The following is a 20,255-nucleotide window of genomic DNA, read 5'->3' on the forward strand; positions in this document are numbered from 1 at the left end:
TTAATTTTTATTCTGTAATTTTTATATTTAGCTTGTTTTACAACAGCATTTGACTTTGTACACGATACATTTTTGTTGCTTGTTGATTAAATCGGATCGTATTACTATACGTAATTGTATTGAAAAAAAAATACATCAGATTGAACCTTTTTAAATTTTACAACCAACCTTTTTATTGTTTGATATTTCGGGAGCTGAGTTTACAATAATATAAAGGTAGGATTTCAAAGTTCAAATTAAAAATAATTTTTATTAAAAAAAAAAAAAAGTCAACCATTGAATTTACTAGGTAATGGTTTGAGGTAGGTTTGCACTATGCTTTGTCATATTGAATTTAATATATATATATATTATATGCAAATTTTTGGCTACGTGTTACAAACATTTTATAACCTACATATTAAAAATACGGAACACGACACGGACACGGTTTAGTACTGTAGTGAGAATCTGGTAAAAACTTCGCACGTTAAAAATATTTAGAGAATAAATATCATCGTTGTATTATGTACTTGACTACATAATACAAATATTCTATACTATAACTTACTATAGAAGTATTATAGATTTCCTTCTAAATAACTTATATCTATGAATGGTATATTATTATCCCAAATTTTAATCATAAATTCAATGAAACAGTGATAATTTAAATGGAAAAATAATGTTCTTAATTTTTAAAATTCGGGAACTAAAAAGGTGTGGGTTCTATAAAAGCTTAACTAGGGAGTAATATAAGCTCCTAAGCGTCCCCTCACAAGTTGCACTAATGTTTATACTATTATAACTTGTAATACATTACAATAAAAATATAAAACGTCAAAACGTATTCTTAGTTTTTAATGTGTAAAATATGATATTTAATTAATTTTTCTAAAAGTTTGTTAATACAAGTCAGTTATAATAAAACACGATGTCTAATATATGATTAAATATGTAAAGTACCTAATAAAATATAATACAGATGTTTAAAGCAATTTAGTGCTTATATTTTTTAAGATAAAAATAATAAAAAACTATAAAATGCATTTTTTGTTTTAATACTTTTTGACACGACAGAAGAAATTATGTTGAAAAATACGTTATAGCATTTTCAAAACAATCTCGACTACGCGTTATCTGAATAATTTAAATATACATTTAATATTATAATACCTGGGTTATTAAAACGATATTGCTTTAAGTACTTCCAGAAAGTGATGGATGAAGGGTTTGAAACTGATTATAATTATCATATTACAAACCTTTGTTGTAGTAATTCGTTTAAAAGCGATAAAATCAAATAAGTCATACCTATAAGAAAATAATAGAATCTTCGGGACCCACATCCGAGGCGCATATTATTATTCTGCGTACAAAAATAAATGATTTAAATAATTATTATGTAACAACCGTTAGTAAATGGTTTAAGATCTTTTACAATGTGTATTACGCGTATATATGTATTATTGGTCGTATATAATACTATAATAGTAGCTGATATTTCCCTACAACTCGTATATTATATGCACGGGCAGGCGACTGATTGAATCCGTTCGCATATCTCATCGTCTTCAGAGCGGAAGGTGGTGTACACTGAGAAAATGGATTGCTTTCATACATTGGAGACGATACGACCCATACAACCACCCCTCGGCGTATATGTGCGGCTAGTGAAAGTACTTGCCGTCGAACAATTTATTACATCGTTTCAATCAACGTCTCATTCGGGTGGAAAGGGTTTCTCTTTTACTAGGTATTCTTTTTTTTTATTTATATAATATATATTTGTGTATATTATAATATATGCGTGTATGTATATATATATATATTTTTTTTTGAAAAACCATCAAAAGAATGTGTACACATTTATGAAAAATAATAATAATAATAATAATAATAATAATAATAATAATGGCAATAAAAAAAAAATTATTATCCTTTTCGATCCAATATGCGAGGTAAAAAGAAAACGCTGTGATTAACTGTAACTGTACCTATATAAAGTTTTCGTGTAATATTTTTCCAATGAATGCTAGTAGTTGTCAGTCATCATTATAGTATTCATATAAATATAGGCACAACACGTATTATAATATTAAAATTGTAAGTTGTCACTGGCGAATTTAGTATATTATAGTTCTTAGATTATGCGATTGACCCACCAAAACATTACTAAAACAAATGCTTAGGGGTCGGTGTATTTGAAAATGTACGATTTTGTAATTTTGTATTTTATTATTTTTATAAATTTTCTACGTATAGTATGTATACATTTTGTTTACTTGAAACCCTAAAAGAATAACAGCAGTATTAATTCTTTGGAAATTTTTATTACTTAAAATTTGCAAAAAATATTTAAAATTCGACGGAGTTATTGAAGAAAAAAATAATTACTTATATGTTAGTAAAATCTTAAATACGTCACTGCTATTGTATAGTGTTGTATTATATGTATGAATATTTTATAAGAGATGTTAGTACGTAAGAAATAAGTTAAGAAAAACTATAGATAATAAGTAAAACAGTAAAATTCAATAAGTTAAGCAATAGTTAATTATTCACAGAAATAGGTTAAAATGACAATGTGCAATTCGGTGCCAGTAAACTTTATATTACAGTTAGCATAGTAAGCAAGATATAATAATAAGGAATGTAAATAAATTTGTTTAATAATTTACTAATCGGGTTAAAAAACAATTACACAATAATCATAGTATCTATAATTGTAAATTTAACGTAGTAATAGAAAAATGTAGAACAATCGATAAGTAATTCGATTGTAAGTGTAATATATAAGTGAGATGGCTAAGACAGCAAGGGGGGTCAGTGGTGGTGATCGTGTGACTCGATCACCACCGGACGTCGTGTTCAAACTTCAAATAAAGTATTTTGCGTTATTTTGTGTTTAACTTTATTTTGGTATACGTCTGAGTAATCGGCGTATACGACAATAGTATACTCAATTTTTACGCTTAATAATGTTTTAAATATCTTGTTTGACGACGAATAATAATAATAATTTTATAATTTTAAAATTATCTCTTAACATTTTTGTATGTTTTTTTAATTACAGTATTTAAAGAAAAACAGAGTGATTCTTTATTATTCATAAATTCGACACGTAAATTATACATCAGTTAAAATGACGGTCGTTAACTGTTCTGGTATTAAACAGGCATTTTGGCATTACCGTAAAAACCGTTAATTTAGTTGTTTAAAAATAAGAATTGCTGAGACTTGAGCCAAATCTGAGTCATTTACGATTTTATATTAGTGCATTAAAAAAGTAGTACAGTGCATTAATTTAATTAATACTGGTTAAATTATAAATGATTTAGGATATTAATTTTTTCTTTCTTAAAGTATCTAATAGTTGGGCTATTAAAAATGAGTTAACATAAAAAAATTATGATAACATAAAGTTCAAGTTAATTTACTACATATTTTTTTACTAAAAAATATTTTAAATATTTCATGATAAATAATAGAATATTATATTCTAATAATATTATGACTTTATTTTGGAAGTATAAAATAAACAAAACGTACACTTTGTTAGGAGAATTCAATATTGGTCTGTATTTTAAAAATAATATTATATTTAAAATATAAAATATCGCTAATTATTTAATACAATCAGAAAAAAATCAAACATTAATTTTATTAAAAAGTTTTAACAAATAAACCTTTTTACTCCAACAAATCTCAGTTTATAATCAACTACAAAAAGCTAAATAACTTTGTACAATGAATTTGGTATAAATGTCTTTGATCTAAGCACAAACCTTTTACGTTGTACACCCAGAGTTTTTCAACTTGCTTGTCACGGTATTTTTTTAATTAGTAAATTTTTTCTAGTTAGGTAGTATTTTCTTGGCTTATCTGATCATAAAATAAGAAAATTCATTTCCACTTTGATAATATGTGATAGCTAGTTTGAGCATGGCTAACTTATACAATATGTTAAAAATCAAATGATTAAATTTGATAAAATAGTTGTTCAAGTCTTAATAAGTACCTACCCTATTCAAGTATTATTATAGTAGTCGGCAGGGAACCGAGAACGGTCGAATGTGTGTCGTGAGGAATAAAGATAAACACACTACACACTCTGTATACACTTATTTACGACCAAGATTTGTTTGATATTTTAAAACTTATTAAAAACCTACGAGGGTGGGCGAGGTAAAAGAAATGATTATATTATGTAGTGTATACGTTTATATAGACATTAGAGGCATATAATAGTTTAGAATAGCCAACGCGCGAATAATCCTAGAAATGTTTGCGTGCGTGTAACTCTTTATTATTTTTTTTTTAATTGAAACCAATTGAGTGTAAAGACGTGTGCGCAATTGGAATATTTCCAAATTGTTGCTGCCCAAAGTCGGATACTCGGTGAATAGTTATAATATGGTCTGCGCAGTGTTTTAGAGAAGAGGGTGTATATTATTATCTGTGCAACAAGCCAAACGGTCCATTCTACTTTAGGTTAGGGAAAAATAATTCAATTTTACGAATGCGATTAAACATAAGGGCCCACTGTAGCATTATAATTTAGAATAAACTATAGTAAAATCGTTATAAAAAGTCATATAAAAATATGGGGCAATACCTAATAAAAATAAGTATGAACCTACCTATATAACAGTAAATATGTAAGTATCCTCAAGTTCCACTATGCAAATATTAATAATAGTAATGATAATATGCAAATATAATATACGTACAAAGTAATGTGTTTTTAACGTAATTAGACTATTGAATATTAGGTTTTTGAATAGGAGACACAAATACTTTTAAATAAATATTCTGTTTCAAAACATTAAATTAAAACCCATGTAAAAATAATGAACACTTAATATATTGTTATATTATCAAATTATTTATATTATACACTATAACCTAAACAAACATGTTCAGTGAAACCCGTTTTTTTAAAAAGAATAAATAAATACAAAAATAATATAGGTAGTATTTATACTATCTACCTGATTCGTATAATATCGTATAATTTTTTCGAAAACACAAAAGTTATGAAATAATATGAGTAAAAATGTATGAAATAAAAAAAATCATCCAATAAAATTGAATATACGCAACATGGCTACATGAGCATACTGTCATGAGGTAAACACTGTAAAAAAAAACATTAAATATTTCTATTATATTATTTATTTTTTTCTACAAAAATCAATTTCTTTATAATGTTAATCAGTATCTTATAGCGTTATAAAAATTACATAAATATTCAAACGATTTATCAACGGCACTGTAATTCTAATGATTTTTTTTAAATGAGCTATAAACAATCGAGTCTTTATAAAAGAAAAACAATGATTAAACACTTTTTGTCAATGATACCTTTCAAGTATTGTTCAATAAGTTTATACGTACTCGTATTTACTAAAACGCTATTATTGTTACTGAATTTTACGTCTTTACCCTTATTGTTTGTTTTTTTTTAGTCAATGGTAGCTTTGTTCTTATTTCTAAAATACTACATAAAATATTTCTTCAAACTTAAGCTCAAAAAAAAAAAAATATATATATATATATTACAATGATCTATAAATATAACTACATTACGTATTTATTATCCATTGTGAACGAGACGTATTCGGGAATAAGAATTTCACAACGTAAACTATTCTAAATGAAATAGTACACATTTAATATTGGCAAGAATATAAATATTTTCCAACGGCTGTTGTAACAAGATTTATTAATTTATAAATTATTTTAATGCTACGGCGTGTAGTAGGTATACAAATGTTGATACTTTAAAAAAAAAAAAAAATGTTTTACTATGCGTCTACGAGCTGAGTTATTCATAAATTAATATAGAGCCAAAAATCTGTTTTCTGTTTTTCGTGGTATAATATTATAATGCATAATATGAACATTTAAATAAAATCTTCTTAAATTGATATAATTTAGGTAAACATATTCACAAGATAATAATGATTATTATTGCGATTAAAATATTAGATGTGATGTATATAATATATATTATATTATACACATATGATATAATATGATAATATTTGCAAATAATTAAATAATGCAATAACAATATGATTATTATAATATATTAATATGTGAGTTAATACAAAATATTACTTATAATTTCGTTTCATTTAATATTATTTAGGAGACTTTTATTTCTAACCTTGAATTGTTTTTAAATTAAATACATAATTAAACTAAATAGTAGTGTTAATAAATTGGCAAATATTTAAATATTTATTGAAAAAATAAGAAATTAAATTAAAAGAATTAATTGGCTACTAATAGTGTATGTATAGATAGGTAAAACTTTACAAGCTAATAAGTAAATGCAATTTTGTCAAAACTAGAGGCACTAGCAAAATTTTTAATTGCTAATTTTAATTAATGTTGAAGAAACTAGGTCAATTTTTATGTTAGTATTTTACTTTTTTATGTTGTGGGCAATGGGCATCTGATTTGGCTATCGATGGGAATAGAATAATAAATTATAGTATTTTACATTGGAAACAAATTAAAATAGTTTGCACTGTTCAATGATTATGAAAAACTATTATTTATATCATCAGCCAAGTTTATGTAATAATATTACTACACGACATACACGATTAATGGTCATAAAAATAATGTTTTAATTTTTAATCAAAAACCATACGGTTAAACATGCAAATTTAACCTAACTGGTACAATATATATAAAAGTTTGTGAACCACAACAAAAACCACATTTAAAAAATAGATTTGAGCCAATGATTTAGATAAGAAATTCTCAAATTTTGCATCGTATGCACCACGGTTAGTACTGCGAGTACTTTCTAAGAACATCGGGATCTTCCAACTACGGTTCATAATACATAATTTAAAATGTATAGAAATTCTTTTTGTTCCATCTTTCGTGGTATTCACAGAAGAGCGGCTGAATTTGGTCCAATAAGGGCACCGGAAAAAAGTTTGGGAACTTTTATTTAATTATTAACACTATTTTAATTAATTGTATTTACTGTATATAATAAACAATAATAAATTATAGAACATGTAAAATTAAAATAGTAAATATTCATATTATGTTTAATTAGATGTATAGAATTAAGTTTGAATCAATTTATTATATAATAGTATTATAACATATACAGTATACATATTAGAGTGGCCTTTAAGCTTACTCTTGTAAATTTTTTTTTTAACTGTACAGTTTACAATTATGTGTATTACACATATTTTTTAATGATAACTATTGAGTTATGATTGACTAGTTTTCAAAGAATATCAAAACAAATACATTACATAACATCAAATATATCTTACTATTTTTATATTTGCAGTAACTCATTTATTTAGATTAAAAAAAATCATACAGGACATTTTTGTGGTTTTTCAGTTTTTCAATGAATTATTGTCAGAAAACATTACTAAAAAATTAGATGTCTGAGCACAGTATTATAAAGTCACAGACGGACAACAAACTATATTTTAATATAATATAAAACCCATGTATAATATAATATGGGTCTGATATAATGTTATCTGAGCAGAGGGCACATATATTACATAAAATTGTGATTGCAATACTTTTTGGTTGTAAAAACCACATCATCTAGCTCTTGTACGGGTCAAAGGAAATTTATATGTAAAAAGAAAATGAAAATAACATAATATTATCGAGTTGACAGAGCGCGTGCGTATTCTCTCTTCTCTCTGTCCCACTTTTTCTCTCTCTTTTTTTCCTGTTTTTTATCTCTCTCTATCACTCTCACTCTTCTGTTCTCTCTTTCTCGCTCTGTCCGTCCCTCTTTCTCTCTCTCGTGGCCAGTTGTATCGGGCCTTATCCTGTTTTCAAGGAATTGCGATCATCATTATTATGCATGTCACTTCAAATTCGCTGTTATACGAAAAATAACTTTCCTTAAAACGTCATCGTTATTGTGGGTTGAAAAAACGTCCATTGCCTTTTTTTCTATATCATTCGAAGATGGACTGTAATATTATTTACAATTGAATCCGTAGACAAGTGTTTAAACGAACTTCTCTAATGGTTTCTTTATCCGGTTCATGTTGGGTCACGACATTTTGTCGTATGTTTTTATTTTGTGCAATGATAATAGTATACGTCTTTACACCCTAATCGTTGTGAAAATGACGATGGAGATACTTTATACTACTGCTGCGTGTACAGCTCAAATCGTAAACAACTGGGTCAATCGACTTATGTTTTTCTGACTGTTTTACGATAATTATTATTATTTTCAACAGAGCATTATCATGTTTCAATATAACATAAATATTATGAATACATTGTCTAAGTCTTTTGGATATCATGAGTTCATTAATCTTAATAATAAATTGCATTGTGAAGTGCATTTTAATATTATTATTATAAAAATTTGCCAACCTTCTTAAATATATATTATAATAAATATAAGTATACGAATACAATAATAATAATAATAATAATATATAGCTACTACCGATGTTATTTGTTGTGACTCCTGAGACTTGATTTAATCCAAATATCTTACTTGAAAAATCCTTCCGATGTCGTTTATCATTTACCATGGCATTGTAATAGAAGGTACAGATATTATAGTCAATGGCATTCAAAACATTTGAAGTAGAAAGTTTCCTCGGTATATAGTATTTAATATTATTAATCATCTTTTCATCAATATAATTGAAGTATATATATAATACGCTGTATATCTGTGCTCTAATAATAGCTTTATTATACAATTTTTGATTGCTGGTATATTTTTGGTTTTAAATTATTTAAATCGATAAGATGGAAGTTTAGGTTAAATTAAATTTTATAAAATATATAAATAATAAAGTTAACATCAAAATAAATCTTAAAATACAGTTTTTATTTTTGGTTAAGAGATTTAAAAATAAGAATTATTCAAGTACCATTACTTTAAGTTTAAATGGTATCAATAAAAATATGATGCAAGTAAATAACGATTTAAATAAACAAATTGTTATTGGTATTCTGAAAAAAAAAAACAGTTTAAATTTATAATCAACACTGTATTCGAATTTTAATGTCCTTCAAGTTTTATGGGTATTTTCGTAGTATAAACATTAAATAAGGGTTTTTAAGTACACACGCTGAATTTCATTATTGAAACGGAATAAACGACCCTTAAATAATAAAAATACTTTTTTCTCAGAGTAAGGTTTTTAATTCATATGGATATATATATATATTTATAGTTACCTATTTACTTTTTAATTTTTACTAAATAAATAAATAGTAATGTAATAAGAAAATCAAATGTTATACAATAGTAGTTGTAGCGATATTTGAAATACGCTGTAGACAATTTATATATTATACTACAAAATACATATTTAGTTTATTTTCACCATATTTTATCATATCAAACAATCTGTATTAAGTTCACAACACCTGTTAGTAAAGCACTATTATAATAAATATTGTTAGAGGCTTGTTGAAGATAATATAATATATTGATGGAACTTTTAGTAGTAGGAAGATATAATATTTTGTATTTAATGAATTACTCGAGGTATAGATTGGAATTAGACACATAGGCATTAAAAACGCAATTGGTTAGGTCTAAGGATTAAATAGTTATTTGGGGATGGTAGTAGATTATAGTCAAATGACTATAGAAAACTTCGATGAATTAGTGAATAAACATGAAATTATTTTAAACAAAAAGTGAAGCGATAAATGTATTGATTTTACAATGATAAATTGTTTTATATAGTGGATGAATAAAAGATAAGTTGTTTATAAAATGATTCGATTTTGAAAAATGTACGGATGGTTTTGATGAAAAAAAATGGGTGCCCAAAAAAAAATGAAAATCAAAAATCGTTAGTCACAATTTTTGTATTAGCGTTTTAAGTTCAAATTTTTATGAAATTGCGTAACAATAACGATTTATCCTCAAACGATTTTAAATATTTGTTATTATTCAAAAAGTATAAGTCTTAGATATTTGAAAATTTCACCAGTTATTTAGATTGACATTTTCTTTACATGTTTTTTTTTAAATATTTAGCTTATTTTAACTCTATTTATAGACATTTGAAATATTCGTTTATGTTTGTTTTTTTTTTTTGTATAAATAGGTATCGATAAAAATTTTTTGACGTCAAATTACTTGAAATTTTAACACAAAATTTCTCATAAGTTATTTTTATATAGACATTCAAAAATTATAATAATACATAAGCAAAATTTTTTTTATTTCCATTTGAAAATTAAATATTGAAAAAAATTCGTCAAAATCATGAATATTTGCAAATTATTTTGTAGTTAAAATTTATAAAAAATTTTGTATAAGTAACTAAGAGTTAAAAATGTAATATAAGATTTTCCATAAGTTTGGCTTACAATAATTATAAAAGAACTTAAATTTTGGGGTATTCAGGTCATTAAAACTTAAACCCCCTTTTTCATTATCCACTGGAATATATACCTATCTTAGGCTGGTAAATTATTTCCGTTCAGAATTGTTTTTTGTATACAATGATATCTATCATTGGATTCAAATTAAATACATCCATTTTATATAGTGACCTACTATACAGCAGAATGTTATTTATTTGACCACTTTAAAAAATATATATTTGTTCAAGGAAATATCAATATATAATTTATTTATGAGGGAGGAAATGAGTATTATAATCCAAATAAATTTCATAAAAAAACTTTTTAGCTTTCAGCCCTGTTTACACCTTTGTTTTGCCGTTTCACGATCGTTCATCACTTATTCGTTAATCTCGTCGGGAACTTCACTCGGCACTCAGTGTTTAATAAATTTCGTTTTTAAATTTTGTTGTTTTGTGAAGAATATCAATGTTACCTTTTTTAAAAGTATTCTTTTAATTTAACTAAATACATAGATAGTTGTTACACTATCAGCTTACGTACACTTACCATAATCAATATTCACTTAAAATTTATTCTAATACACACTCATTATTTCAAACAAAAATAATATGCTATAGAATGAAAAAACATTTTAAACGTAAAAAGTAAAAAGTATTAGGTATTTAAACTAAAGTATATTATAATAATTGAAGTACTGCAGTCATAATTATATGTGGGTAGTGGTAATATTTAAGACATTGAATATGTTAGCGGTACATAACGATCAAACAACTAACAAGATAAGGATTTGCCATACAGCTCAAGACCATTAATGCGGTTCGTATTAATATGTTTCAGCAGTGAATCGATGGCCATTAAACATTCTTAATGGCCATCGCGATAATGAAATATTTTCTATGATCTTGCTCATTATGTAACTACTGATGCTATTCAACTCGTGTAAATTGATTTATCGATTACATTTACAAGTTATAACGTGGTAACGACGTGAACGACTAGTCTTTACTGCTGCAATTTAGTTTGGTAGATATTTCATCAGAATCCGAGTACGCAAATACTTACCTATACAAAATCATTATGTGTATTGTATAAGGTACCTGTACAGTTTCAATTGAATGATATTACCTACCATAGTGCTATATTGGTATTTATGATCAATGGAAGTACGAGTATATATGTATTATACAATAAATTGTGCGTATTTAATATAATACATATACATAAAAAAAAAAATGCCATCGGTATTCGATGAGTATTGGCGATTTGACATAATATTGTATATAGTGTATTTGTACAAGTACTACTATTGTTTTGAAATGCGTAAAAATGTTATGTTGGGGTCTAATTAAGTATAATATTATATTTTGAGAAATTACTTTATTATTCTAATAATAGTAACTTATCAATAGCGTGAATGACTAAATATTATCATATGGTTAATGGTTATAAATAACAATAAAGTCGATGGAATTTAATCATGGATTTTACTTCAATTAATATTGATCAACAATAATCCGTAATTTGTAATTTATAAAATACAGGGGAAAAAAAGCCCCTTACTAGCCAAAACACTAACATTCAACGATTATGCTCTATAGTGTTTCATATTATTTATTATTTATTTTATCGTAATGTTTTTCCGTGAAATCATAACATCATATATATTTAGGTATTTATTTGAATTCGAATAAAAATTGCACATACATATTTGCATAACTTATTATTTAATAGTTCTTGAGGTTATAAATTACATTTAAATTATTGCTTTATACCTTATTATTTTTATTGAAACTTATGGTGTGATTAGTAAATTCACAATAAGTTTACATTATTAATTTTAATGTAGAAGTTAGTAATCATAAAAAAAATTGTTCTTAAAGTCACACAATAAAGTAAGTAAGTAATATTTAAATAAATAAATATTACTTCTTCTATATTTCTATACTAATTTATTAATAAAAAAATTGTAAGTGAAATTTAATTTAATAGCATTGTTTTCAAAGAATGTGGCTTATTGTCATCAAAAAAGACACTAATTTCATTATTTAAACGGTATTTTTACTGTAGCATTTTTCCCCGAATACTATGCATATAAAAGACTTGTAATTATTACATTTAATACTTATGTTTATACTACTTATTTAAGATTTATGTAGCTTTAATTATTTTCAACTTTTTTTTTAAATTCTAATCGTCTATAAAAGTAATAAAAAAATTGAAATATATTATCATCTACAATGAATTTAGCACATATTATTATGTTTATATTTTTAAGAAATATTCGTTAATTTGTAAAATAAAAATCAGACATTAATTTTATTACGACAGTTTAAAATTGAATTATATGAATTATATAATATGATTTTATTTCAAACCATTTTGTATTTTCTTATTTTATTCTAACAATTTGTTATCAAAATAAGTCAGTACCCAAATATTATGTTGTAGCATGTAGGTGACGTATACTTAACATAATGATTGTAAGTCTATCACATTTATACATACGAGTATATTGAATATTATAATGGAGAAATACTAAATAATAAATATTAATGCACTATAATAATTTATTTGAAGTTAATTGTAAGTAAGTATAGAAATAATTCATTATAATGAACTTACTTAAAACAAAACAAAATAAAACAAAAAAAATAGTAATAATAATACTATACAAATCATCAATAAGTTTTTGAAATGTAACATAATATACTTTAAGTATGATAGTAAATTACTCATAAACTTAAAACTTCTTTGTATTATGTACAAACTAATGCTATAATTTTACTACTCATTGATTCTATTTATACACGTATCATGCTTAAGTACTATTTAAATATCTAATGAATGCAAATAGTATACTTAAAATTAAAAAATTTACTAGAAAAAACCATATTATTTTACATAAAGGTATAATAGTATTTTATTAAATTTCATTTCAATATCCTAACTTTTCCGTAACTAATTTTTGTATAAAATGTTAAGATAAAAATAGTTAGACTTTGTTTAAATTGACTATAATAATAGATTCATAAAATTAGCTGTTTTTATTAAACAAATAGTTTATGTTTAATTTTTGAAAAATATTATGTTATGTCGTTGTGCGCATTACATATTACACTAATAATAAGTACTACATTAACACTTGCATATTTATTTATTTTTACGTTTAAATGTTATATCTGTATAAACTAAATATGCTGTATAGGTACTTAATTTGTTAAGTATTATAGATACATTTTACTAGATGCTATCGCTGGTATAATAACACAATGTTCACTGTACCTAATGAATATAATAATTACCTGGAACTCTAATTTGTACAGAACTGGATATTTCCGCCTTTGATCACAGTGTTTGACAAAACACTCTTTTGGGATTTTTTTGTCCCCAGATATCACTCCGTTAGGTCCCACAGCTGCAAACAGATAATTAAAATAATAATTATAAAAATCAAAATATAATTCTTGATAATTAATGGTTATCAAAATTTATTGTTAGAAGAATCAAGTGCAATTTTAAATCTATTTAAGTTTTGCTCTATGGAGATATTCTTTTAAATTTAATAAATAAGTAAGTACCATTGATTAAATATAGATATAGATAGATTTATAGATATAAATATAGAATATTTAATATTTAATCAATGCTTATAATACACTACAGTACATTACTTCCCCTATTGTGTATATAGATTTACTGTTAATATTATAGAGAGTAGTCATCACCGTTCAAAACAAATTGGCATTGTTTACTTAAAATCAAGAAAACCAAACAAGATTATCTGTGAACCATAACCCAATTGTACTATAGTCAGATTTTGTTTTTACATTAATTTGTTCCAAGCTGCTACCTTTATCGACTACGTAATCACAACAACGAAAAATAGTGTCGTCTGCGTTAAACTAACGATTTCACATTTCAGCGAATAGAGATAGTGAAAAAATGTTTCTCGTTTAAACGTCGAGAATTACGGATACCTCGGAGTACCCAACTATTGCCACTATTTTTTCATCACTAGGAGATCCATTAAACTTAATGCGTGTTTTCTATTTTTTGGACACACGGAGTAAAAAGTAGTAACATTGAAACCTCAATTTTTATTTGATTTAGAGTCTGTAATAAAATGTTGTAGTGAGCATATTTAAATAATATATCAGTAAATCCAAATAATAAGACGTATATTATACGTAAAATGTACACATATTCAAAAATATTTTTATTGAATTAATTATAAATATAATATTATATAGATAATTAGCAAATTTATATGATCAATTATCCTATTAAAAAAACTAATTGAGAACTATAATAAAATCGTATTATTAGATTAGTTTATTTTTTATTAAAACCATAAACAGAACATAAAAGCAATAAAATAGGACGACATTTTTAAACTTTCGTTACAAAAGTTTTTTTTTTTTTATCAATAGATATTATTATGCTTAACTTAAAAACTAAATTTTGAAATATGTTTATAAACGCTGAACAAAACATGGAGTATAATATCTTAGTAACTCTGCTATAAGTCCAAGTAATCCAGTAGCTGAGTCCCATTTTAAAGACTATACATCGCTCTGAGTATTTTCTCATCAATCATCCGTTATATTGCTAAAGTGGTCTATAACAGTTGAATTATTACTTGAACTATTGTCACATTTATTATGAAACACAGCAGATTTATTCTTTAAGAATAACCACTACTTGTATCATTTTATCATTTTTATTACAAATTTAATTTTAAAATATAAAATACATTTTAATTAACTAATTTATATTTGGAAACTGTTTATTTTACAATACGAATTAGATTAAAGATACATTTATATTAAAAGTTATTTATTTACCATTGTTTGAATCATCATAAATCAATTTAATTATGTTAAATGAATGAATCCTTTTTTTGTGATATTGGTTAAAATAATTAACAGGATAAAATAAAAAATAAAATCTAAAATGATATTAACGAAATAATTTACGGAATCCAATCTCAATAAAATCAAAGAAAATAATAAATTTAAAAAAATAAAATAAATTGCTTTATGTAAACATTTTATAAATGGTCAATTGTATTTATAATTAATTTAAACATAGATTAACCTAACTTTAGATTGGTTAACAACATTTAACAATAATATTAACAATCGAAATGTAATAATTTTGTTTGTAAATTTAAAATCCTAGAATTGCTCATGTAAAATGTGTAATATACTGAATTATTAACATAAAACTAATAAATTGTTTAACAATTTGACTAAATATTAAAATTAAATTCGATTTTCACCTCGATTAAAGTGTTTGTAAAGGGTAAAGAGGTTTACAATGTATGTAGTTATATAATTGATATATTATTAATTAACCATAAAATTATTGAAAATAACTTATGTTTAAATATATACATTTTTTATAATTTTTTTTTATACCTACAATTGTTGATAAAATAACCATAAGAGTATTATAATGTTATTATTACTATTTGAATATAAATGCATAATATGAGACATAATTGAACAATAAAACCATAATACAAACTTGTTATGTAGTAGATAGTCAATATTTTCCATAAGAGCAAACTTTTTCATAGTTATTTATCAACCTAAATTAAATATTTTACTAACGAGAATTGCCTTCCCCACTTCCACACATTGTTAGCTAACCCCCGAATCAATATTGTTTTGCTCGAAAATAGGCTAAAGTGGACTACTCCAGTTTCTGAAATGTTTACAATGATCCTCAAAATTACGTACCTATGGCACGTTAGTGTATTGGAGTGTAGTAAATAGACGTGTCTATCGACTCGTTCGGATTATGAACGTTTTACGGGTTCTCCATCTCTCCGGTGATAAACAATCATCACCAAAAAGTAGATTGGGTGAAATTTTAAGAGTCTATTATTTTCATTTTGTTTTGCCCTTTCATTCGCTTTTTTTTCTATCAAAATGAACGAAGTATATTATTGGTACAAAAAATAATTATAAAAGCTTCATAACAAAGCTATTTTTTTTAATTATCCAGTATTATTAATTATAATATAATTCAGATATACGTATATTAAAAAATGTTCGTCCTTTTGGTATCTACTATTTTTTACTTAAAAAATGTACGGGTTTTTGGGTAAATAAAAATTGTAATTATTATACTATATTACTAGGTATACAAGTATAATAAATAATGATGAATTAGATATTGAGTACAATGATATTGATATCCATAACAACACTTTACAAAACTCAACAAACTTCCTGAAAACGTTTTAAAATAATCAAATATTATATCAGAACATAAAATTCGCATTAAGAGAATATTAATGACTATTCAGCATAATACATTGTGCTATATAGGCATTTGTGTAATAATTAAAAACAATATAATTTTTCATACTTATTCAAGATTTTGCTGTGTATAATAAAATAATTATAAGATTCATATACTTATATACGATTTCTTTTTTTTTTTTTTAATTTTTTTCTATTAGTATTTTTCTAGTTTTATGGAAATTTAAATTTGTACTTACCATATTATAAGTTATTTCTATGTTAAGTTATACATTTATCTATATAACTAAATTATGAACTTTTATAAGCTTTCATGGCTTATTATATCTAATCGATTTTTATATTTTAAGAATTATTTGTATAATCAATAAGTTATGATTGCAATCTACATAAAAGGTTATTACTTATTATAGTTATTATAATGAGATTTATATTATTTTATCACACCAGATCGTACAAGAAAATAATATTATTATAAAAACATTGATTATTTTAATTGTTTTTCTAACACTTTAAAAATGTATATTAAAGTATAATTACATTATTATAAATTCATTACAAACTAAATAAGTTAAATAATATATTTAATTTATATAAAAATGCGAATTTATAACTTTTAGAAATATCTTCAATTTAATAATCATGGAAAATGTAATATTATAACGTTCTATAATCTAAATAAAATATGTGCCAAAACTGAATATTGAATTGTGACAACCGTAGTGTACCTATATACTTACCATTCATTTTCTTTTATAATTTATGACACAACTATGGACATAGACCTATATATAAACTAATGCATCATGTATTAATGGACTCATCTCCTTCATTTCTAAAACTCAAATGTTGGTGCCAATATGGCGTTAGTTCAATATTATAGATTTAATGGCAACATGGATGTAAATGTATACAAAAAACGTTTGTTTTGTAAAATAAAAATAGGCAATGGCCATAATATTATAATTTCGGATTTGAATAAATCAGTCACGATTAGGTAATATTTTGAACACAGACCGTTCTTGTGTTTAGTTTATTTGTAAACACGCGCTATTCGCATAACCATTGAAAATATTCTTTAAACTTTATTTAATTTCAGAAAACTTATTTAGTATACGCCACAAACGATTCAAAGTCATTGTGTATTCTGTATAATCTATTTGACTAGAATACTACATACGCAAAACTTTAAGACAATAATAGTTATTAAACTAAAAACTTTTCGCAACACCACATTGTTACAATATATATGTACTCTAAAACTTAAATAAATCCGCTGATGTAGCTTAATTCAAATGTACAGAATTATGAGACATTCCCCATTCCGTGGTGTTTACGGCTAAATAATTGAAATCATCACGTATAGAACTTGGCGTCGCCTAAAGAAACTGATCTTCTGACGTCTCACGTCGATCACGGTAACGTCTTAACTAAACCAGCTATCAATCAATTTTCAACCAAGTAAAAATCCGTCAGAGGCCGGCCACCTAATTATTGGAAACCCTGGTGTAAAATCGTATTTTAACTTTTGAGTTTTTCTTTTTTCTTTTTTTTTAACTTTATAAGTCGTCAGCGAATAATTAACGCTAAAATTCTGAAAACGTTAAGCCCTAGCGAAAATCATTGATGGAGATAAAAACAATAGTGATGACGATTGTATAATTCCGTGCCGCTATAGACGTCAGGCAACACAGCCGCCGCACAATCGGATGCAACCCTCCCCTTCAACCTAATCTAACATTTTCTGCTTACGACTTGACGAAATACGACAGTACAGTCCTTAATAATGCGCAGCGAGATTAGTAATGGTATAGGTCACCAATCACGAATCGTCTAGATTTCTCAATTGCATACCATCACTGACAGAACTACAATGACGTATTCCCAAGTTTTGCGTATTAACATAATTATATATTCCTTAATATTAAATTATTATAATCAACATTATACCTTTTGATTTTAACAAAAAAAAAAAAAAAGGATTCGTATAGTAATACATAGTGTTATATACTCGTAATATACGAGTTGGTACACTAATAAACGTCAGTCGTAGTAGCAGAACTCGACGATAAACAGCTCCGGTAGTTTGATTTATATAATTGGCAAATCACTTCGACCATTGGAATCTTCAAAATAACACAAGATGTTGTATAATTTTTGATAATAAGTGATCGATAATCAATGATATTATATTATACCGATGACGAACGAAGGCATGAATTTCCAGAACTATGTAGACTATACACTATTCAGCCAACTATCTAGATATTCCCACTGCTGTATCTATACTATATTATATAATAATTTATAAACTTGATAGTTTCGATAACTCATCATAAAATTTAGTCTTTACTAGCACTTGTGGTATATACAACGCATACCGCGAAGCAGCATACATAGAGTCGTCGTTCGAGAGGGGTATGTCGCACGTATACTACCTATGTAATAATATACTCTAACTGATCCTGCGCGACTTTGCTTGTGACACTCCAAATAATTCCAACGGATTTATCCTGTCCTAAACTTCGTTAAATATAAACTTCACATATTTTTAACACATATATTTTAGCGACTTAGACCAAAATATATGAAATACAAGTCTAAAATTGTATCCAATTATTATAATAACTTATTGTTTTTTGTTATGTTACAAACGCAACCCTATACGCAATAAAAAAATATTTGTTTTTCGTGAGCCGAAAATTCTTATGTGATTCTCTCTCAAAGGTTCAAAATTTAAAAAATTGACTTCTAAATACACATCCTTGGGTAGTTATTGCATGATTACTTTTCTACCAAATTTCAAAATGACACATGTGATAGTTTTTATCGTGGGTTGTTTACACGATCACAAATATTACACAGATAATATTATAATGCCTAGTATATCTATAATATAATATTATATATATATTAAATCGCTTATATTAGGTGCATAATATTATATTATACATCTATACGTCTACAATATATAATATTATGAATTTTGATATCATAAATCAATCAATAATAACCCTCTGCAGTCTACACAATAGCAGATGATGTGAAAAGAATAAACAAGTTGAGTTTTGTACATATTTATATTATGCTAGGCCAAATTATTAAAATCTTTAGGAACTCAAGGGCATTATGTATTGACATGATTGTAGGGCGCCATCAACGAAGAAAAAATATATAGTCCTATTGTTATCCCCTTTTGAAGTTTGAACATTATAATATATTAGGAGCATTATAGTAATAATTTCATTATTGATAAATCGTATATAATTATGTAAAATTAATGAATGATATTAGTTTCATTAAATTTAAAGTTTGACACTAAAATATTATCTTAATTTAAACAACATAATTTAATAGTTTGAGAACTTTTTATTATTTGAATAATCACGTAAATAATTCTTAAGTTTAATGATACAAACTAACACTAAAAAAAAAAAATGTATATTACGTGCTACTATTGCATCATATTATTATCAAGTTAAAATAAGCATACAATAAGTTGTGTTGTAAAAATGATATCGATATTACCTACTCTAGACGATTTTTTAATTTCTATTTTGCTTACTTTATATTTACAAAGAATAATAAGAAGAATAATTACATGTATAGGCTGCATGCAATGTACATATAACT

The 20,255-nt window shown here is 25.1% G+C and overlaps 1 protein-coding gene across 2 annotated transcripts in view; it reads right to left on the minus strand.

Moving 5' to 3' along the window:
* Positions 1–20,255, minus strand: part of LOC114121643 (receptor-type tyrosine-protein phosphatase kappa) — a 139,168-nt gene that overhangs the window by 68,210 nt on the left and 50,703 nt on the right. For both annotated transcript variants that reach the window (XM_027984060.2, XM_027984061.2), the window contains one exon: positions 13,653–13,765. In XM_027984060.2, the coding sequence (XP_027839861.1) occupies positions 13,653–13,765 (113 nt within the window). The remainder of the gene's footprint in view (positions 1–13,652; positions 13,766–20,255) is intronic.

This window comes from Aphis gossypii, chromosome 1 (genome assembly GCF_020184175.1).
Source record: "Aphis gossypii isolate Hap1 chromosome 1, ASM2018417v2, whole genome shotgun sequence".
In the NCBI taxonomy this organism is placed as follows: Eukaryota; Metazoa; Arthropoda; class Insecta; order Hemiptera; family Aphididae; genus Aphis; species Aphis gossypii.